The sequence below is a fragment of the Aspergillus undulatus genome (assembly GCF_047715775.1).
Source record: "Aspergillus undulatus strain CBS 261.88 unplaced genomic scaffold BDV17scaffold_1, whole genome shotgun sequence".
In the NCBI taxonomy this organism is placed as follows: domain Eukaryota; kingdom Fungi; phylum Ascomycota; class Eurotiomycetes; order Eurotiales; family Aspergillaceae; genus Aspergillus; species Aspergillus undulatus.
The window spans coordinates 1,125,921-1,146,302 of NW_027396605.1; the positions used below are offsets into that span (position 1 = coordinate 1,125,921).

The following is a 20,382-nucleotide window of genomic DNA, read 5'->3' on the forward strand; positions in this document are numbered from 1 at the left end:
GTGGCGTCGCAAATGGATTTGTCGTGGCCTTCTGAACCCCCTTTTTTCCAAGCGCAAGATCTCCGAACGAGTACCGCTAATCAAACGCCACATGGAAGAGCTTTGCCAACGTCTCAGGGATGAGTTTCAGGGAAAAAACCGTGTCCTGGTTGTCAATGACATGTTCGGCTGTTGGACGACAGATATCATCGCTGAATACTGCTTTGAGAGACGATACGGCTTCATCCATAAGCCTGATTTCAAAGCCCCTTCTGTGGTGACCTTTGTTGATTTGATGGAACCGATCCACTGGGTTACCTAGTTCCCGCGGTTGTTCAAATCCATACAGATGCTTCCTGATGCGGTAACGTGCTGGCTTAATCCCCGCATGAAGAACATACTAGAATTCAACAGCGTAAAGGGCGATTGGATCCTAGTGTGGCACCGCTAACATGTCAGCAGGAGATGCTTGCCCAGGTTCAAGAAGCCTTGAGTAATGCGGAAGAAAAAGACCCCAATGGTCAACGCCCGGATACAATTTTTACATCCATCATCCAATCCGACATTCCTAGATCGGAAGTTACTGCCGAGCGCTTACAGCATGAAGCGATCAGTGTTATGGGAGCAGGTATGGAGACGACCATGCGCACGCTGAGCCTTTCAATCTTTCACATCACCAACAACTCATGGGTCAGCCGGCGACTGCGTGAGGAGTTGCTGGAGGCCATTCCGGACCCGGGCGCTATACCTTCATGGGAAGCTCTAGAGCAACTTCCTTTCCTGACAGCCTGCATCAATGAATGTGAGTCTTGCCCTCTACAACAAGCCGGCTTCCTTTGACTAACAGCCTCCGCTTTTCCTTGCTAGCCCTCCACCTATCATATGGAATATCTCAGCGTATCCCCCGTGTCCGTGGAGACGAACCCATCCCATATAAGGACTACGTTATCCCCGCAGGAACCGTGGTCAGCATGGACATCTACGGCGTGTCTCATGACGAGACTATCTTCCCGGAGTCTCACACCTACAATCCAGCCCCGTGGCTGAACAACCCGCGTGCTCCAGACGGTCGACAGCTCACGAGGTACATGGTTTCCTTTATGCGCGGGGCTCGTTCCTGCGTGGGTTGCAGCTAGCCTATGCTGAGCTTTATATCGGGCTTGCGACTCTCATCCGGAGATTTGATTTTGAGCTGTTCGAGACGGATCAGTCGGATGTTTATCTGGCGAGGGATTGTCTTGTGCCGAAGGCTAAGGCTTCAAGTAAGGGGGTGAGGGTATACGTCAAGTAATGTGACGATAGCCCTAACTTGGCTTGCGAGGGGGCCTTAATCTATGTCGGAAGAGAGTATACTGAGATACCAGAAAGTAGAACAAAGACTCAGCTGTAGCTACTGTAAACAGTCATTCCTTGATGTTTCAAATTTTTGTGAATGCATTAACGGAATGATATAATTACTGAGTCGCATGTTGCTGTCTGTACGTAAGACCCCAATATTGATGCCTAAGGCAACATATCCGTACTTCGTGGAGCTTGAGCCTTGAGCTCCACAGACGGAGCTTCCAGCTTCCTTCCAACACTCACCCAGCCGCCTCCACCGACTTGCCCCGCTCACTCTGCCTGTTCAAGGCGGTATCTACTCAGAGTTCTGATCTGAGTATCATACGAGCAGTACATTATTACCTTGATATTCATCTGACCGGCTAGCTTGAGCTTGCGTTACAGGTCGAGTCCTGCTGTGTTGATGACATCACGACGCGAACATCGGCTGACGCTTATCCTAGAACACTCATTCAGACCGCGATATCGATAGTCTCCCGTTGAAACTTGAGCCTACATGAACATGGACGATAGGGAACCATCCGAACACCTCCACTGGTGACTGAGTACTGCTCGTGGGTCGACTACAACAATGCGGGACCCAGCCGGGTCGGTTATCTGGAAGCAGAGGCAGGCATTCATGTCTCCGGTGATGAAGTCATTCGGACTCATTCTAACTGACGCTACCCTTACGAGTCTGAGGCCAAAGCGTCTTACCTTATCCTCTCTCTTCGGCGAGCGTGCCACTGCCAAGTACCACGGCTCCGCGCGCCACGTCGGCAACAAAACCTTCGATCTTCCCTGTTCCTGGATCTGACGACCAGCTCTAGCGGCAACCTTCTCCGGTAATGCTCGCCGCTCCTTGAGCATTCTTGGCACTTAGATCTCAATAAGTTGGGGCTGTGGTTTAGTGGTATAATGTTCCCTTAGCATGGGAGAGGTCCTGGGTTCGATTCCCAGCTGCTCCACATTTTTTGCCTCTATGCGGTCCTGTAGCTCGTGCGCCATCCAGATATCCAAAAAAAAAAATTTTTGCGCGGTGGATCGAGGGCTTGCACAGGATGGTGGAGCACTCTTGGAAATTGGTGCATATAAAATGGGGCTGTGGTTTAGTGGTATAATGTTCCCTTAGCATGGGAGAGGTCCTGGGTTCGATTCCCAGCTGCTCCACACTTTTTTGCTACTTTGACAACCATTCAGACCATCGTGAGCTTCTTTTTTTGCTACATTTCGTAGAGACAATTGCTACAGGTCCCGGGGATGGATGTTCGTAATGTGTCGCTGAATTGACACGTGACGTGGAAATGCCTGCCGAGTCTTAGGGCTAACCATGGAACCGCTCGATCAATATCTGTTTGTCAATAATGACGATGCGAGCATCTAGGTAATGGTGCGCTACCTCTTAAAGAATGGTGGTCCAATGGCCCTTGGTTTGGGGCCTTGTCTTCTGGGCTTTTCCTCTCGAGAAAAGGGAGCAGGTGTAGCCAGAAGGGACGCAGTCCGGCAGATGGTCTCTTCTGGTTGGATTTCTCTCGGTGCGCGTAAATATATCTATTCGTCCCGGGTCACCACGATCAAGGCACATGCAGAATAACGAGCAATTATCACCGCAATAAAGGTTGCATTGTTTTCCCAAATCAGCAGAGATCTACAACCCTACAGATACACTAGAGAAGAAACAGACGAGCCCGTGGAGGAAGCAGCCCGAGTGACCCCTTCTGTTGCTCGGCTCGGGGGTGGGTAGATATATTTCCATCCTCAGCCACTGCGACCAAGATCCCAGGCAAATAAGAAGCAATTGACAAGGGTAAGAAAGGTCTCAATATTTCTTCTAACCATAATAGATTTACTCCCCCAGTGATATAATCCCAGCATCCATATAAAAACATAGATAGGCGCAGACGAATCAAACTCGTCCCCTGCCTCTTATCACCCCGGGCAGGTTGAAGTACACATATAAACGCACGGCCACTGACACAATCACCGAGGGACACGCAGAGCAGGGTATGCCGTCGCTCATTAGGCTTCGTGCCGTAAATACCTCGAGTACAATAGATATTAGTAGGTAGCCAGCCATCAGGTAAGAACTTGCCTCAATCTAGTAGCATGATAGAATCATTTGAAACTTCGTCGCTCTAGCTAGCCCCCGTGTCATTGTGGTAGGTGTGACAGACATGACGGGCATTATGGACATAAGCACCTGTATTAGATCACTCCTTCCTGTTAAGGTTCCAAGTCTGGATAGTAACCACTCATTCCTAGGCAGCATGGGATCATCCTGTGGGGCAGACGTCAAGGTGGGCTGCTCCTTCCAGCCTCATGAGCTTCCCCGTACCATGGCGTCCTCCTGTAAGTAGGTACAATAGCCTTGCAGGTGGGCTGTTCCTTGGAACCGTCCTTCTCACATGGGCTATTTAGGATTCCTGCTGCAAAAATGCCCGATAGATCGTTTTTTCTATGTAGTATGCTCCTCAATTCAAAGGAAGGCGCAACCAATGCTAGCGTGGGACGCCCAGGAGCTACTTCCATCCTACGATGCTGCCGCCTCCTGAGGTTCTTCTACCATGTAGGATAGAGCGATGGGGTGTCTCTGCCTGTCCGCCTTTCCTTATACACCATGCTTTCCGGATCCGCACTAAAGCATATCTTAGCAGGGACAAAAGTAATGGACAGACTCACCAATAGCTGCCTTACATCACCAGGGCTAGGTCTAGTGCTCATACGAATGCCTGATTAGTTCCACTTCTTGGAAATCTACCCGCGTGCCCTGGATCGGACCATGATGTGACTATATCCTACCGGACCCGACTATACTCTACAGGTCGCTTAGGTTCAAACATTGAGCGGACCACCTCGGCCCGGGGTACAGTTGCTCTTGGCTGGCTGCGGAAGTATTTCCGACAATCTTGAGCGTTGCAGGTGACTACCTAGATAGGCAGAGAACAAACTTTACTCGGCTCTATTACTCAGAAGATTACCCCATCTCTTTTAGGCTACTACCTTGCCAGCTGCAGTGTAGTCATGCTTTACACCCGTGAAAGGTGTAAAGGGCCTGCGTCATTTGCCCAAGTTACTAAGTATATGATCGAGCTCACCACTAGCTGATAGAGCCCTGGCACTCCTGGTTATCATCCAGGGCATAGGACGGTCATAGTGTCAGGCCTGACCGGGCTCAAAATTAGATGAAAGGCAATAAGTCTGGCCAGATATGCGGCTATCAATTCCGCAAGAACCCACTCAACAGCAAAGTCAAAGCAGTCCCACCTCTATAACGACAAACTTTAAAGCGCGAACAATGACAGCAACGGTCTAGTTCCAAAGACCATACCACTCTGTTTAACAAGCCACAAAGAGCGATGAGAGATTTGAAGACACCACGAAATTGCTAGAAAGGTTGTGCAAGATGCATGACGTTGTTGTGGGGTAGCTCCTTACTATATAAATTGACTTGTTCTTTCCCTTTCTCTCCGGCGATACCTTGATGTCCCCAGGTCAAGGACAGCACACAGCCTGCATCCTTTCGCCAACTACTCGGCAGTAGCATTGCTATCTTTTGCTAACACTCCTTGGACTATAATTTGCACATCTATCAAAGTGCAGCATCGTTATCAATTCATCTAGTTTCCACACCCAAACATTCCTTTAGGTATGCTTCTCGAACCGCGCCTGTTGAGAGTACCCAATCTCACCTCCCTCTCTAGCTGAACTTGCTTTACGGTCTACCTCCTTTGACCATGTCTTATTACGACCCCAACATTCCCAGCGGACAACAGCCTGATGAGAACCCCGTCTATTGCCCCGGCCCTGACGGAAGGGTGCCCATTGCGAGACTACCTCTAGGACACGACGGCATGCCGAGCAACTCGCAACCCAGGCGCACGCACCGCAGGCACGTCCCCCGAGCCTGCGAACCATGCAGGCAGAGAAAAACCAAGTGCACTGGGGAAAGAGGCGGGTGCCATAACTGCGGCGCGAATAACGTGCGATGTTTTTATACCGATGGCAAGAGGGAGAAGACTAAGAAGTACGTTCTCGTGAGGACCTAACGTACAGTCGGCGTAGGGCTGAAACGATTATATACTAACAGCGGCATAACCACCCTAGACAGTTTGAAGATCTCAAGCGCAAGAACGAGGAGCACGAGATAATCGAACAGCGGCTGGCCGATGATTTTGGCCTCAGCGTTGAGGAGTTGCGACGCCAGGGACTTCGGAACCATGTACGGAGTCACCATTCACTTTCCTCGTCATCCTTGCGGACCTCCACTAATCTAAGAGTAGGACGGTGGCGCTGCAGTTGACAATGCTGACAGCTACAAAAAGAGAAAGCCCAGCGAAACGCCCTCGACTCCGGGTAGCAGCGCCAGTAGCGGAGATGCCGGTAACCCCCAAGGCGACCAGCTCGACGAGGCAGTCCCGGAGCCTCTGGGGCAATCGGCGTCGAGCGGCACCACCTTTTCATCTTTTTCTGCTGGAGTCAATCTTGGGCCTCCTTTCACTTCCAATGCCAGCTTTTCGTATATCAATGGCAATGTTCCGACTACTGGTGGCAATATCCCGACTACTGGTGCCGATATCCAGTCCACTGATGCCAGCTACCCGTCTTATGCAGCCAGTCTCGACAGCTTCCTGGTTGAAGAATACACGGCCATGGACGAGTATCTAGTACAGATGAATAATGACTCCCAGCATCAAGAGGGCATGAACAACGAGTCTCGGCAATACCAGGGCATGAACAATGACTCCCAGCAATACGAGGGCATGAACCCCAACTGTGGTCGTTCTTATGATTTCTAATATGTTGTTCCTTGGTTTCGTTCATTTTGTTCTTTTCTTTGGTAGTGCAAAGTTACCTAATCCCCAAATTGCTACTGACTCTGATAATCTGATTACGGTTTAATCCACGGGCATTGAAGCAGTATTAGGCGGTGCCCTACACGACTCTAGGACACCATCCCTACAGCCAGAAAGAGATACTTGGTAGCCGTCCTCCATCAAGGCGACGTTCCATTACTTGAGCGGAAAGGGAGCAAAAAACCAAAAAGAATGGAGCAGCTGGGAATCGAACCCAGGACCTCTCCCATGCTAAGGGAACATTATACCACTAAACCACAGCCCCATTGGATGAAAGGAAGTGAATTTTACGGTATTATGTTCGTTAGCAATAATACTAGGTAAATTCTCGAGACCACTTTGTAAAGCACCCGCCAGTCCCTCTGTTCATAGCGTTGAAGGGGGCTCAAGAGAAAAAGATTTTTGTGGACCTAGGACGTTCCAGGCATAGCCCAGAGCACGTTGCCGAAGAATGGGAGTTCCTGCTCTTCCTCCGTGTTCAGAACATTATAACCATAGCCACTGCGAGCCGGGGCCATCTCGGCAGTTGTGGCCGGGGTGGGTGCGCTCGAGCCTAACTGCGACAATCCGGGTTCCGGCCCAGAGACAGAGACAGAGACGGAGACAGAGACAGAGGCCGGGTTTATGGTCCCTGCCGCACCCGCGAGATCAATGTAGTCGTGGAAGTCGTTCCGTCCCCTGCTGATAGGCACTCCGTCCACATAAGCAAACGCGCCAACACCGACACCAGCAACTGAACCAGCACCAAAATTGGCACTGCTACCAGCAGCGGAAATAGCATCGACCTCCTCCTTCACGGCGACATTGTCTGTCTTCGAGCTCGTCTCGCTAAGTCGCGCCCGCTTAGGGCTATGCGTATCGGTATCGGTATCATTACTCTCAACGGGAGATACTGGTGCCTAGTTTCGAGACGTCAAACCCGGAGCAACATAGTAGACAGAGAGAAGGCCAGTGCTTACCGAGTTCCAACTCCGGAGGCCTTGCTCCATCAGCGCCTCGGGGCTCGTGTTTAGGTGCTGAGCAAGCTGGTTGAATGCGATCTCAAGTTGTTCGTTTCTCTGCTTGAGGTCTTCTAGCTGTCTAGAAGGTTGACTTTAGCAGGTCAAGACAAGACAGGACAAGTCGAGTCGAATGAAGACAAGTCAAGTCAGGTCAGGTCAGGTCTGTCAGGCTGAGACAGAGGAAGAGACAGAGACATTGACAGGGAAAAGCAAAGGTAGGTAAGGAGCGAAGCAGAAGATACATACTTCTTAGACCTCTCCCTCTTTCCATCGGTAAAGAAACAGTTAATCTTATACAACTTGCAATTCTGGCACTTGCTGTCGCGCTCGCCCGTGCACTTGGTCTTCTTCGTGCGGCATGGCTCGCAGGCGCGGGAGACGTGTCTGCGATGCTTCCTTGGGGGCTGGCTGATGTTGGGGTTGCCGTTGGTGCCCAGTTTGGCGATGGCCATTTTTCTGGGGTGGTTTGGGTCTTCGGTGTTGGAGAAGGCAGCGAGAGGTGGAACGCGGGGGTAGGCCTGGTTGGTCTCGGCTTGGACCTGGAGAGGGGTCTGGAAAGGGACCCGGGCGCCGACGTTGGTGTTGGCGTTGATGGATGGTATGTAGTGGGACATTTTCGAGAGCGATTAGGTACGGACAAAAGGAGTAAGGAGTAAGGAGTGAGTGACAGTGACTGACATTAACAGTGACAGTGACAATAGTCAAGCAAAGATATTAGGGTAGACCGTAGGTTCTTAGGAGCTAGGTAGCAAGAGAGCACAACATTCTGGTGAACTGAAGATATCAAAAAGGTCAGCAAGTTGAGAAGAGAGCAGAGGCGGGGTACAAGCAACGTCCTTTAATAGGCAGAAAAATGGTACTCACCCCTTCCCATCGCATCGGTAGTGCGGTACATTGAGTTACAACACTGAACTATACTGACTCACTGTCGCAGGCTCGTACAATCTGGTTGGCCATACATGTCAAGCTTTGACTTTAGACTTCCTCAGTCCATGGGATTGCATGTTGACTCGGATAGCATATCCACAGGGTGTCATCTGTACTGAATCAGAATCTGTAAATGTGCCTGGCGGGCTCAGAGCGGCATCACCAACCAAGGTTATCAGTGCTTCTTCGGCAGGAACAAGAGCAGCTGAGCCTTCCAACAGTGGTTCAGCAAGGTCAGAACCTAACCTGGCTAGCCTTCCGATCGTGAGTCTTGGGTTCCAGTGGGGCGGGAGATATCTGGATGCGTCTACTACGGTCTAGATCCGCCTCTTTCAGTACCCAGGGCATCAGTATATCTGCCGTGCGGCTTGGAGATAAAGCTTCCAAGACGATGGCAGGCTCAATGGCATAAAGGTATCCGAACAAGGCAAGCCAGAAGCACACCTAGCTGTGTCTGTGTGGGATGCAGCCACAGAAAGCGAAAGCACCTTGAGTAAGAAGATCTAGCCAGGGAAATAGTATGCAGTACCTAAAATTCAGTTAACCAGGTAGTGAGGGTAGTAACGTCCAATCTGTTTTCATTACCACTAACATAGGTAGGGCTATTGCTATGGAACCCGACAAGGCCGCTTTGATGTGTTTAGAACGTCACACTACTTACTATCACATAGCAGCGGCATTTGAAACCCCAAAAATTTCTGGTCTTAGGATCTGGCGGCAAATTGCAGGCGAGCAAAGAATTAGGGTTCATGTTGGAGAGAAGTGAAGAAAGTCTCGTGCCAAAGGTAGGTTTTCCCAACCCTCAGCTCCATGGGTGTCAAGCACACCATACCAGAGATTCCCACGGGGGTAGGGTAACAAGGCAGCCTTGGTCGGACTGGTTGAAAAAGTGCTAACTAAAATTTGACGGAATGTTGGCTTTCTCAACCATTTTTCCTTTTCTCTCCTTTTCCCTTAATTCAAACTCTTCTGTCATTCGAGTTCTTGTCCTTGGCTACCCCTCTGCTCTGCTCTGGGCACCTCGAGGTAGGTAGGTGCATACAAAGGTAGTGATAACCGAGACTGATCTTGGTATGATTCGGCTGCTCGTCCAGTTTCCATAGCGCGGCGTACCCCAGTAGGTAGCCTCTCTTAGACGCAATCACTTCCCGTTACATTACATGCCATTCAGATCAACCAGCCAGTCTCTGTATTCTCGTGCACTTCAATCATCGTGTCCGCGTTGGGTACTTCGGACGAAGCTCCAGCTATCGCGATAGCTCTCCTTCTCGTAGCCGCAGGAAGCCTTTGGGGAAAGTGGTCTCAAGCGCCTCGACTCGTTCGTTGTAACCATGTCTATGCCTGAGTGCATTGATTTCACGCCTGAGATAGTTGAGTTCGTGTGCAAGACTGTCAAGTAGGCTGAACAGCTGGATATCATGCACGTTGTCAGGGACGAGTGGTGGTCCGGGTCCGGGTGCTGCTGTATCCTGAGGACGTGCGGTGTTTATTGTGGGTATGTACCTAACGGACGAGGGTATTCTGTGTTTGGTTCTTGAGGTAGATAGTGTTTGTTTAGGAGAAAGTGGTTGGTGTCTGCGACAGTAACTTGGATGTTAGTTATGCGGAAACAGAACCAGCGCAACAAAGATCCGATGACTCCGAGAGAAAAACTTAATGGCATCCAAGTTCCCCAAGAAGGGAACTGATATTTAGGTTGAGTTTGACCATGTTCCGCGCGACCGGTTTTTTCCGCACTATACTACCTTATACATATTGTCTCAGTTGAAGTACCCATGGCTTTTATACCAAATACTAAACTTTTTTGAAAGACCCTTTAACCATGTCCGGTCCTTGGGTACTATCTTTGACAAGAATTAATACGTGCCCTGGGTCAATATTATCGTTAGGGACAGGGACAGGGTAGGGTCCTACTAGGGCCGTTGTTCTCTGTCATAGGAATTGAGTGGAAGAGCATCTCGACCGAGATCTCCTTCTTCTGGAGCTGTGAATACAGGGAGACGAGTCGTATACCTAACCTGCTATAAGGCCCACTGCGATATAGCGCGGTCAGGTTTGCACGGAACATGGTTGAGATAACAGTTCCATTCTAGAAAGAGCGCCGAAGGTGATCTCACCTTGCAAGCATTCCGCGGAAACATAAATGGCGCTACAGTGAGCTCTGGAAGTTCTATGTGATCCGTCGATTTTTTATTTTTTCCGTATTTAGTTTTACATCCCGAGTGATAGAGTACGTAAGTAACAGATCGCTGGCACAGAGCAGAGAGAAAGACGGAAGAAGACAAGGGAGAAGAGCGATGGGCGACGAGAGGGGAGAAAGACAATCAAGAAGAAATCAAAGACGAGAACAGAAAGCAGTAGTCTTTTCTCACATCCATCACAATCAAAAAACGCAGTCAGCACAAAAACCTGGTAGCAATAGCCCTAGCCCAGGACAGAATACAATTAAACTTATTGCTTTGACGAACCGAGAGAAAGAAGACAAGAAACCACCAGCCATTTAAACCACAGACCCCTGCTTCTTTGGCGGCTGCTTCAACAGCACATGCCCCAAGTACATCAGATGCACGTTCGCCGCACCCCCCGAACTATCCCTAATTCTCACAATAGGCGTAACGCCCAGCCGGACTCTAGTCTCGGGGCTATTCTTCAGTAACTGCGGATCACAATGGACGTAGGGATCGCGATTGATCATGGTCAGCGGGTCGAATGGCTCGGCCTCGGGATATTCGAACCGGTATTCGAGAGGGACGGAGAACATGTCTATTGCGAGGGCGTGGGCTTCAGACACGATGGAGTGGAAGTCGGTCCACATTGAGTTTGGACTGTGACTGTGACTGTTCTGGTGTGTGTCGTGGCCGAGAGGGGCGATGTATGGCCAGAGTTCGGTTAGATGGTGGGTTATTTGTTGGGTGGTGAACTCGGCGAATGCTGGGTGTTTGGAGAGGCTGGACACGTGGGTTGTTATTGCCGTGAGCATGAGGTGGCGGATAAGGGGGATCCCTTGGAGTAAGCCAGCTAGTCAGTCAGGCAGTTTAGTAGGCCCGGAGGGTTTAGAAGAGGGAAGAGGGGAGAACGGGAGGTTAATAAAAGGAGGTCTTACCAGCACTGGCTTTAATTTGATCCTGAATCTGCTTGATCTCTGAATCAACAGAGGCATCAAAGCCCATGACAACGTCGACTTTCAAGATCTTTTCAGTAATATACCAGTTGATCGCCTTTGCAACAAGGAACCCTCTCGTAGCTGCATCCTCGAGCAGATGGGACGTCCGCGACCCGCTTGACATTGCCATGAGGTAATCCTTAACACGATTATCCATATGGCTATCATTATAGATGTTGGGAAAGCTCGCATGAGTCTGCCCAAAGACCTCAGACATGCGCATGAGTGCCTGGAACCGGGCTGAAAAGTCTCCCATCTCTTTATGTAAGTCCAGGACACCGGGGGGAGAAGCTGAAAGCGCGTGAGCCGTGCCAGTAGTCGCAGACGAAGCCATATGGCTGAAGATGTCTATCGACTCCTTTCTCTTGACAGTACCAGGCGGAGCAAGGAAATTGTGAGTTGAATGCGGCGCTCCCATTGGGATCTCGAACTTCGGAGGAGGCTGATCAAACACAGTACCGCACTGCGAAGAAGTGGGATCAAGCGACTTGACAGACAGCGGAGTCTGTGCCTGAGCTGGAACCTGAGTCTCGAAGGGCGACGCAGCAGAATTGTTGTGCATCGCGCACAACCCCCCACCAACACAAGTGCCGGTACTGCTGCACGAGACACCCGAGGCGCCAGAGCCCGGGTACTGACACTGATGCACATGGTGGTGATGACTAGGCGTCATTGGGTACATGGGGGACTGCGACTGCGACTGCTGCTGCTGCTGCTGATTCTTCCTCAGCACCCTACGATCAGAGATCGTTCTGCTCTGCGTACTGATCGTGATCTTCTGTTTCTTGACGAGTTCTTCCAGCTCGGTGAGCTTTTCGTACAGGTTATTGATGAGGCCAGTGTCGCGCTCGATGCGTTGACGGGAGTCCTCCAGCTCGCGGCGGAGTTGCTCGATTTCTGATTCTTTGGAAGGCTCCTCAAGCTTGCGGTTATGTCTCTGCTGGTGATTGTGTTCGTCGTAGCGGACGCTGAGACCTGGGCTACCGAGAGCTGAGCTTGCCGTGTCGGACGCCATGTCTGAGGACGAAAATTGGCTGATTGGACTCTGAATACGCAAAATAGATCGTTAGATACAAGAGACGGTTGGACGAGGGGAAACACAAGTTCAGGATTGTCACTGTCAACTCACCATCGCTAAAGCAGGATAACACTGGACGACGCTGACGGACGCTCAGTAGAAATCAAGAGATGCAGAGGCGAATTGCATTGGAGCAAGTTAGTTTGAACGGGGGGCGTCAAACAGAAACGGAGAATAGAGAGGATGATGAAAGATCGAGTGTAGAGTGAGTGAAAGAGGAGTTGCAAGAGAGAGCTTCCTCCTCCTGCTACCCGCCTATGCCTATTGAACGACCGATCATCAGCTGTTGAGACTATGTTTATCCCATGTGCACATTTCTACCTAGTACCTATGCCTACTTTCAGGTACCAGAGCTACCTTCACCTTTTTTCTTTCTACATTCACTGTGCGATGTGCTGTGTTACTGCCTTGACAATCTCGAATCAGAGGAGTCACTAACAGTAGCTGTTTACAGTGAATTCACATCTTGCCACGAATGAGCGAAACTCAGGTACCCATCTCAGGTGGTACAATGCCCCACGTGTTTCCAGTCCAAAGCACAACTTCGTACAGTGGTGGCTCGAAGTCTTTAAGTGAATTAAACTTAAGCTCAAGAGTGGGTGGCCTGACAAATTACCATGGACTTCGGTCTTCAAGATACTCGACATCAATATTATGCAGTACGATCAGAACCGGCTAGAAGATTAATTCTCGCTAAGATAAAGATAGAATAAAATACCTATAAACACATCATTTGCGCATCAAGCCTTTCGGCCTTAGGAAACCGTAAGGAGCGAGATGTCGATGAAAAATAGCACCTACCAGGGGTAGTGTCATACAAAACCGGGCACGGTGCTGGAACCGCTTCTCAAACACAAGGCTGGTTCACAGAGTTTGCGTTTTGCAGGTCCTGCGGTCACACAAGTCGCATCTGGTAGACAAAAATTAGATAGATACCTACCATTGCTGGAGATATTATGGTAGGCTGGGTAGGCGGCAGTGAAGGGTGATGACGGCGGCGCGAGGCTCAGATCGCTTTGGTCCGGGAAAACAAGCTGCTGTATACGGCGTCGACGACAGGCTGCGCAGTGATTTGTCTACCGCCAAAGAATCGACCGTTGAGACCTTTGATCGCGTTCTCTCCGCCCGTAACGCGGTCGAACTTGAGGTAGATGTCGCCCTGGGAGTTGGGATCTAGTGCAATGTGAACAACATGGCCATATTTTTCTTCGCACTCAGCGCGGACGTCATCCTCCAGCTCTTTGATCCAGGCTTCACCCTCTTCCCTGTAATATGAGTTAGCAAAACCTGTAATGGAAGACTTGGGGTCTGCGTGTACGAACTCAGCGGGATCAAACATGTTGCGGAGCAGAACACAACGACTCGCCATGTTAACGTTGACAGGGAGCGGCTTCGGTTCAGTCTTCGGCAGGAGTATCTTCTGCTGCTTATCGTCCGCAGAAGGTTCAGCAGGTTCATCTGTTCTTGCAAGCTTCCTCATCAATGCGTCTCTACTGAAATTGTTGAAGTTCACACCGCCAACATCGGTATCATCCAGAGCACTGGCACCGGTTCCTTTCTCATTGTCACGTCCTCCTGCACGATCGAAATTGTTGGTGCCTCCGGCTTGAACACCACGTCCGCCGGAGCCTGAGAACATAGAGCCCTGGAAGTTACTTTGGCTGGAACTTTGGCTCTGGACACGTTGAGTGTTCTCAGGGGTGAACTTATCGTTGCCAAGGCCAACGCGGATGGCACGACCACCTAGGTCGTAGCCGTTCATCTTTTCCAATGCGTCTCGAGCCTGATTGGGATCACGGAACCTGCAGGCAGCATAGTTAGCAATTGAGATGCAATTCACACGAAAACAGTGTTAAACTTACTGCACAAACCCATAGCCCCTGCTTCTTCCGCCTTCGTCCTTCTGGAGCTGAACGAATTCGAGTTCGCCAAATGGCTCAAAGACACTCTGCAGGTCATTCTCATCGATACTGAAATGAATATTACCCACATAGAGCCTGTGAAAGGGTGCAGAGTGTTTGTTGCCACTGCTAGCCTCGGTGTTGCGAGCCTGTCGGTTCTTTTCGGCCTCAGTCAACTGTGCAATGATTGGGATTCCTAGAAGTTTCTGTCCTGTAAGCTGGATAGCGGGCGCAACGGAGCTTTCGTCTTTGAATTCGACATAGCCGACACTAGAGTTGAATCATGTTAGTCTCAAGCAAACGAAAGGATATGAGAAAGAAGTATAGGACTCACCCTTTAGACCTTCCACTAACGCGATCCTTGACGATTTGAGCTTCCTTCACAGGTCCGATCTTTTCAAAGAAAGCGATCAGTTCCTTGGTTCTCAGTCGTGCGGCAAGTTGCTGCACAAAGATGGTGCGTCTGTCACGTTCGTCTTCGTTGAGTTCTGGGCTTCTGTCTCCAGAGTCACTGCGCTTGCGAGTTTCGCGCTCGCGTCGAGGGCGTCTTTCTTCATCGCGTTCGTCTCGGCGGGAACGACCCGAGGGGCGGTAGTATCTGTCATCATAAGGAGAACGAGATCGGGTGCGCGCGCGTCCACCACCACGGTAGAAATCACCATTTGATGAGCGGTAGTCATCGTCATGACGGCCGCGACGAGCCCGGCGACGGTCGCTATCACGGCTCCTGCTCCTCTTCCTACTTCTATGGCTTCCGTTAGCACTGCCATGTTCGCTTCTCGGGCTCTTCATGTCATCATCTCCGTCGGCATCCTTTGAGCGGCGTCTGTCGCGGCTGCGATCCCGTCGTTTGCGTTCCATCTCGCGTGAACGATCACGGTCATCATGTCGGTCGCCATTTTCGGCCTTGGAGCGGTCGTCGCGCTCCTGGGTTGTGGAGGCGGCAGTGGACTCGAGGAGAGCTTCAACGTCGAGACCTGACATAGCGATATGTGGGCTGAGAATCCTCGTTCAAAAATTTGACGAAATGGGAGGAAAAGCAGAGATCGTGTGGAGAGGATTAGATCACTTTGGCTTCGTTAGAGCGCGAAGACGATTCAAGCGTGTCTTTTGCGAACCCTTCTGTTTCAGACGAGGTCTTTGCAGACCTGTTTTCTGCTATTTTGTCGAGATTCCAAGCAAAGATGATGATGTCGGAAACGGTCGGACGGCGAGCGATAAGACGATAAAAGTCTGACTCTGGGCGCTGAATAGCCTCGTGGTTGAAGTGGAAATGAGGAATGAGATGGCCGGCAGCCAGCCTGATGAGCCTTAGGTAGTGCGATATATAATCCAGTCACGTGCAGCTTGGCATTTGCCTCCGGCTCTTTTGCCTTTTCTTCAGCGAACCATGGAACAGGGGCACGCACTACCTAGCATCTGAGAAGGCGGCCTTGCATTTTTGTAGTGGAAATTTCATGATTATATATTAGAAGTAGTATTATGTCTCTCCGGAACATGTAGCAGTTGGCTGGTTATTATGTATTAACAAATCATGTACAGTCGTAGTAATGGAAGGTGGGAATGAGGGTTGGTCAAGGGTAGGAAGAACAAGGCCATTGACCAAGGGAAAAATTAGCTATGCATATAGGTGAACGACGTAAAAAGCGAGTGGAAGAACTACCACTCAACGCAAGCAATTATTAATAACATCCACGCATCCAATCACAGCATTATCTCGTAAATGAAGAGGATCTTGAGGGTCTCTGAGAATCGAGACTGACCCATAGGCAGGTCCAAGGGGTCTAGAACAAGAAAAGCGCCCACATCTACTGAGTCTTCAAGACCTTGGGAGGAGGAAGCTCGATCTCAGTGCCAAAGACCCAGTCCCAGAAACGGCTGGTCACACCAAACCCATTGTCGAAATCAGCGAAGTGGTGCTGAAGGTGGTATCTCTTGAGCTGCTTGTAGTAAGAAGGAAGGCTGAAACAGACATTAGCATTCAGACCATCATTGCCGTAGCATTGTGATAATTGGTTTACTCACTTGCGGTGGTGAAGGAAATAATGTGTCAGATCATAGCAGATATACCCGAAGACTCCGCCGCTGTACGCGAGCACAGCAGCATACCAGTTGTAATAGAAGACTGTGTGTGCAAGCTTCCAGAACGGGATCGCCAGGATAATGAATAAGCTTGGTGGCATTACGAGGCGGTACTTGTCCATTGGCAGATAGTGGTGAATGCCGTGAAGGAGGAAGTGCAGGGTAATCCCGACTCGGTTATCAGGAAGGAACCTAGTTAGGGTTAGTTGTGCACCAAAAAGATAGGAGGATGCTGAGCCGTACTTATCAATATGAAACAGAAATCTATGCATCAGATATTCGATCAAGCTCCAAAGGAAGAAGCCAAAAATCCAATAAGCTGAGGCGGCAGAGGCATTTCCCAGCCCAGAGACTCCGAGGCATGTTCCGTAGATGACTGGAGGAACCCACACAATCGGTACGACATACCAGGCAGTCTTGCTGAGAGGCTCAAGGAAGTTCCCAAAGAGAGGAGCGGATTCGCCGCCCTTGTAGTGGCGTGGACGATGAATCTGGTCAAGGTAGAATTCCTTGCTGAATCCACTTTTCCACAGCTGCATAAGGAGAGGCTTGTTCAAATCCAAGAACTTGTGCTTCTGGTAGTCTTGTGTGTAGTCTGTCTCCTTGGAGAGGTCCTCTTCGGTTGACAACCCGGTACTTGCGTACACTGGCTGAGATGCCTCGTCTCCATTCGTCAACGACCCGTTTGATGATTTCGAGCTCGATCCGGTACCAATGAATCCAACCAAGTTGTCTTCCAGAATCTCGTACGCCGATTCGGAATGTTCATGGGATACCGTATCCCGCAAAATCTCAGTCACATCTTTGCCAGCATACTCAAGGACCAAGTCCCCGCCACCTGGGTGATCCTCGACAAAAGAGGTGATATCATACACCTTCGAGCCTAGAGTCACATAACAGGATTTGGCGCTGTTGTGCGACTCGACCTCCGCGGGAGTGAATGTGGGCAGAGTCCTTCCTGGCATGATCGGCTAGAAAATAGACCGAGGATCGACGATGGGATCGAGAATCTGTTCACTGTAGGGAAACGACAAACGGGACGACGCGAGATGGATCGAAAAAGAGATCGCGGCGGGCACTGCTGCACTGGTGATGAGCGCGAAATAAATGGGTTGATAGGGAGTGGCGTGAGCTCGAAAAATAATATTCAGGGACGGGCTCCGCAGCCTCCGAGAAAGAATTTATTCAGCAGCTGCAGCCACCGGCGATCGAACACTGTCCAATCACGCGGAAGGTAGTGCGGAAAGAAGACCTGCAGAATCCACGAGATGGTTTTAGTTGCCGAACGCGCTGTCAAAGCCTCTCAACTAGCATGCGAAAGGACCAGAGAGCCACAAACATTGAAGTTCATCGGAGTCTGGGGAGCGGATCAGGTGCAGGCGTCGCCGGCCAGTCTCGGCGCGCTAGTCCTGTTTGGGACAGCCCCTGAGTCCGCGGAAGCATGGGCAAAGGTTGATGGGGCCATATGTCTCACGGATGTCGGCGAAGTAAGGGAGTCGGTAGCATGGAATGCATTGTGAACGGCAATATCTCATTCGTCCTTGATGTTATATATGGCTTGCTGCGCTTGCATCTCAAAAGTCCAGACCACCATTTTGGTGCTCCCGATGGATATTATGGTTTAATGGCGCCTTTTAGGCATTTACCCGCGCCAGACAAAAGTGAGGCTAACACGACAACTACTGCATTTGCCCTCCCCAAGAGCTGGAACTTGGAACGCCCTTGGGGGCGATCTCCCTGCGGTTAACTACCCTAGCATTATGCAGCCTAGTCCGGAACCGTCCCGGTAGACGACTATTCTTGGTTCTTCACCGTAAGTACCGGATTGTTGGTGAGTTGGGAGGCGAAGTGCGGGGAAGGCAACAGACTGGTCGTAAAGGACAACACCATCATTTATTGAAGTAAGGCAAAGGCAATGTGCAAAAGAAGTAAATGGTAGATGCTGGAATATCAAGGTAGGCGGCGTCGTACTTTGGACAGGAAACCCTGACATCCAGAACCCAGATCCAGGATGATCAGGACGGTTGAGACCGACCAGTTATATAAGCTCCAGGGGTCATCCACCTCGGCCTCGTCTTCTCCTGCTTCCTTTGTCTCTATCTCATCTTCGAGGACTTTTCCTGCCGTCGAGTCGTTCTGCCTTGCGCGAAGAATAAGACTTGTCTCAAATGATAATGCACCTTTGTGTCTTTAGCACCATCTTCGTTCACCAAACTGGCCTGAAGTGACTACTGACAACGCTGAACGGGCCAACGCCGAGTGGGGATCTCTTCTGACAAGCTGTCAATCCCTCTCCTTGGCCGCAGCTGGAGAGCCCGCAGGATCAGTTAGCCAGCTTTGTCCTGCTCTAGCTCAGTTCCAGATCCTCGTCCACATCTCTCGCTGTCCCCCTTCTCAACTTTCTACTCTCTTCCTTTGTTTGAGCTAAAGAAAAGGAATCGGCTGCTACAGACCCCGCCCTTCTCTACGCTTCGATAAGACACCATAATCGAACCTCATACCGCCGCCCAGATGGATTCCTCCAGCCTAGGGACATCTGCTCTCCCAGAAAATCGTCTGATCGCCTACATCCGATCCTTGGCCAAAGCCAAAAAAGGATTGCCATACGGACTACCCGTTTGCGTGGCTCCGTCTCACACCGTCACCAGCACGGACGCTCTTCTCCGCCTCGCATCGCTTGTTGGCCCCTATATCACGCTCCTCCAGGTTCAGGCGGATATCATCGATGACTGGTCTGACGAAACCATCCGTCAGTTGACTTCCCTGGCGAAGAAATACGCATTCTTGATATGGGAAGGTGGGCGAATTTTGAACACCACCATCGGCGTGGTTGGTCAACAGAGGGCCGAGTCGAGGGAGGTCAGGAGTGTTTTGGTCGATTTGACCCGCAAGAAATACACCAAGGGGGTGGTGAAGCCCGCCTCTTGGGCCAACCTTTCGAGCTCCTGGGCATCCGGAGTGCCAATCAATAATCAAGCGGCGGACATCCTGATTCCAGCGCTGAAGGCTGCTGCTAGAGAGGCTGTCGCAGACGCCGTCCAGACAATCAGGACAGAGATCACTGCGGACAGCAGTTCAGACCGTCGATTCAGCGCCAACAACTCATCGAGACCTGAAACGAACGGCGATTCAACCCACCAACGTGTGCCGTCACAATATGCCACAGAGGAGTGCGATAACATGCTAGCCCTTCCTCCCCGGAAAGCCTCCACCATCTCTCTCACTCAGACGATATCTCAGCACACCGAGGACTCGAACGATGCATTAAATGAACTTGACTCGTATGAGACCAAGGATGTCTGGGACTTCGGCGAGGCTCCGCCTCCTGCTATCGACACCGACCTCCCTCCGCCTCCGCTCCTTGCCCGAGGTCTGATCCTCTGCCTCCCATCCAGGGTGGACTCTGCCTTCACATCCGAATACCGCAAGAGCTCTATGGCCGCGGCATACGCCAACCAAGATTTCGTCATGGGCTTCATGTGCGGCGAGCCGTGGCACGTTGTCTCTCAGCATTCCGAGGAGGTCCTCGACTTTGACGACTTGCTCAATACGTTAACACCAACCGAGCAGCACCAGCTCTCCGACGGCGCAGAAGATACACCTCCTCAGTCCCTCGCACTGATTTCGATCATCCCTCATAAGCTTGGCGTGGTAAACGATCAAGGACCGGACGAGCCTACAGACATTCCAGACTCCTTGAACCCCCTCGCTCACAGATTATACACGCTCGTCCGACAGGGCGTGAAGGCCCGCGATGCTTTCGCCAGCAAGAAATCGACGCCACGACTAGGAGCGAAGACGGATCACCGCAGACCTGAAATTTTGCATATCCCCCTCGTGTCTCTACCTTGATCGAAGCATCCCGAATTGCTCGTTCTTCTTATACAACCTTGACTATAATATAACAACGTCTACTTCCGGTCCCTTATTTCGAACTTATACATAGACCAAGCTTCAGAATATATATATACTACTCTTATTCATTTTTGTGTCTTATTTAAGCCTTTAGATCTTCTGGGCAAACCTCTGAAGGCCCTTGGATAACGCTATCAATCTAGCCCTATTCATCGCAAAATAA

General features: G+C 50.6%; 8 protein-coding genes and 3 non-coding genes across 11 annotated transcripts; 5 read left to right on the forward strand and 6 right to left on the reverse strand.

The window, feature by feature from the left end:
- Window positions 1–367: 367 nt before the first annotated feature.
- Window positions 368–1,115, forward strand: BDV17DRAFT_286190 (cytochrome P450; the record flags this gene model as incomplete). Its single annotated transcript, XM_073760851.1, has 3 exons — window positions 368–394; window positions 442–781; window positions 847–1,115. The coding sequence occupies 3 exons, from the start codon at window positions 368–370 to the stop codon at window positions 1,113–1,115; spliced, it is 636 nt and encodes a 211-aa protein (XP_073621318.1).
- A 451-nt stretch (window positions 1,116–1,566) lies between these two features.
- BDV17DRAFT_249354 (uncharacterized protein) lies at window positions 1,567–2,419 on the reverse strand. Its single transcript, XM_073756215.1, has 2 exons — window positions 1,764–2,419; window positions 1,567–1,650 (listed from the first exon to the last, which is right to left on the reverse strand). Exon 1 carries the CDS (start codon window positions 2,167–2,169, stop codon window positions 1,813–1,815), a length of 357 nt encoding a protein of 118 aa, XP_073621319.1. The 5' UTR covers window positions 2,170–2,419; the 3' UTR covers window positions 1,567–1,650; window positions 1,764–1,812.
- Window positions 2,196–2,267, forward strand: BDV17DRAFT_t3. The gene has a single exon. It is a non-coding gene; the product is annotated as a tRNA-Ala (tRNA).
- BDV17DRAFT_t4 lies at window positions 2,398–2,469 on the forward strand. Its single transcript has one exon. It is a non-coding gene; the product is annotated as a tRNA-Ala (tRNA).
- Window positions 2,470–5,033: 2,564 nt separating this feature from the next.
- On the forward strand, window positions 5,034–6,095 carry BDV17DRAFT_286191 (Zn(II)2Cys6 transcription factor domain-containing protein; the record flags this gene model as incomplete). The annotated part of the gene is made up of 3 exons (XM_073760852.1): window positions 5,034–5,323; window positions 5,404–5,518; window positions 5,580–6,095. 3 exons carry the CDS (start codon window positions 5,034–5,036, stop codon window positions 6,093–6,095), a joined length of 921 nt encoding a protein of 306 aa, XP_073621320.1.
- Window positions 6,096–6,345: 250 nt separating this feature from the next.
- On the reverse strand, window positions 6,346–6,417 carry BDV17DRAFT_t15. The gene has a single exon. It is a non-coding gene; the product is annotated as a tRNA-Ala (tRNA).
- A 145-nt stretch (window positions 6,418–6,562) lies between these two features.
- BDV17DRAFT_286192 (Zn(II)2Cys6 transcription factor domain-containing protein) lies at window positions 6,563–7,767 on the reverse strand (the record flags this gene model as incomplete). Its single annotated transcript, XM_073760853.1, has 3 exons — window positions 6,563–7,051; window positions 7,112–7,232; window positions 7,400–7,767. The coding sequence occupies 3 exons, from the start codon at window positions 7,765–7,767 to the stop codon at window positions 6,563–6,565; spliced, it is 978 nt and encodes a 325-aa protein (XP_073621321.1).
- A 2,485-nt stretch (window positions 7,768–10,252) lies between these two features.
- On the reverse strand, window positions 10,253–12,565 carry BDV17DRAFT_8667 (uncharacterized protein). Its single transcript, XM_073765259.1, has 3 exons — window positions 12,373–12,565; window positions 11,184–12,288; window positions 10,253–11,098 (listed from the first exon to the last, which is right to left on the reverse strand). Exons 1-3 carry the CDS (start codon window positions 12,373–12,375, stop codon window positions 10,581–10,583), a joined length of 1,626 nt encoding a protein of 541 aa, XP_073621322.1. The 5' UTR covers window positions 12,376–12,565; the 3' UTR covers window positions 10,253–10,580.
- Window positions 12,566–13,147: 582 nt separating this feature from the next.
- Window positions 13,148–15,724, reverse strand: BDV17DRAFT_8589 (putative RNA splicing factor (Pad-1)). Its single transcript, XM_073765243.1, has 3 exons — window positions 14,557–15,724; window positions 14,184–14,492; window positions 13,148–14,123 (listed from the first exon to the last, which is right to left on the reverse strand). Exons 1-3 carry the CDS (start codon window positions 15,204–15,206, stop codon window positions 13,328–13,330), a joined length of 1,755 nt encoding a protein of 584 aa, XP_073621323.1. The 5' UTR covers window positions 15,207–15,724; the 3' UTR covers window positions 13,148–13,327.
- On the reverse strand, window positions 15,580–17,519 carry BDV17DRAFT_8517 (fatty acid alpha-hydroxylase). The gene is made up of 5 exons (XM_073765234.1): window positions 17,017–17,519; window positions 16,548–16,968; window positions 16,248–16,496; window positions 15,886–16,184; window positions 15,580–15,732 (listed from the first exon to the last, which is right to left on the reverse strand). The coding sequence occupies exons 1-4, from the start codon at window positions 17,267–17,269 to the stop codon at window positions 16,031–16,033; spliced, it is 1,077 nt and encodes a 358-aa protein (XP_073621324.1). The 5' UTR covers window positions 17,270–17,519; the 3' UTR covers window positions 15,580–15,732; window positions 15,886–16,030.
- Window positions 17,520–18,433: 914 nt separating this feature from the next.
- On the forward strand, window positions 18,434–20,287 carry BDV17DRAFT_8515 (uncharacterized protein). The gene has a single exon (XM_073765233.1). The coding sequence runs from the start codon at window positions 18,816–18,818 to the stop codon at window positions 20,154–20,156; it is 1,341 nt and encodes a 446-aa protein (XP_073621325.1). The 5' UTR covers window positions 18,434–18,815; the 3' UTR covers window positions 20,157–20,287.
- Window positions 20,288–20,382: the final 95 nt, after the last annotated feature.

Bases quoted from the DNA above. Each gene is read 5' to 3' on its own strand.
- BDV17DRAFT_249354 (XM_073756215.1), bottom strand. From the start codon at position 2,169: ATGCTCAAGGAGCGGCGAGCATTACCGGAGAAGGTTGCCGCTAGAGCT.
- BDV17DRAFT_8667 (XM_073765259.1), bottom strand. The intron at 11,099-11,183 runs GTAAGACCTCCT...CTGACTGACTAG, and splicing joins TCAAATTAAAGCCAGTGCTG to CTGGCTTACTCCAAGGGATC.
- BDV17DRAFT_8589 (XM_073765243.1), bottom strand. From the start codon at position 15,206: ATGTCAGGTCTCGACGTTGAAGCTCTCCTCGAGTCCACTGCCGCCTCC. The intron at 14,493-14,556 runs GTGAGTCCTATA...ATTCAACTCTAG, and splicing joins GTTAGTGGAAGGTCTAAAGG to TGTCGGCTATGTCGAATTCA. The intron at 14,124-14,183 runs GTAAGTTTAACA...TGCTGCCTGCAG, and splicing joins AGGGGCTATGGGTTTGTGCA to GTTCCGTGATCCCAATCAGG.
- BDV17DRAFT_8517 (XM_073765234.1), bottom strand. From the start codon at position 17,269: ATGCCAGGAAGGACTCTGCCCACATTCACTCCCGCGGAGGTCGAGTCG. The intron at 16,497-16,547 runs GTACGGCTCAGC...AACCCTAACTAG, and splicing joins TTTCTGTTTCATATTGATAA to GTTCCTTCCTGATAACCGAG. The intron at 16,185-16,247 runs GTGAGTAAACCA...TGTCTGTTTCAG, and splicing joins TATTTCCTTCACCACCGCAA to CCTTCCTTCTTACTACAAGC.
- BDV17DRAFT_8515 (XM_073765233.1), top strand. From the start codon at position 18,816: ATGGATTCCTCCAGCCTAGGGACATCTGCTCTCCCAGAAAATCGTCTG.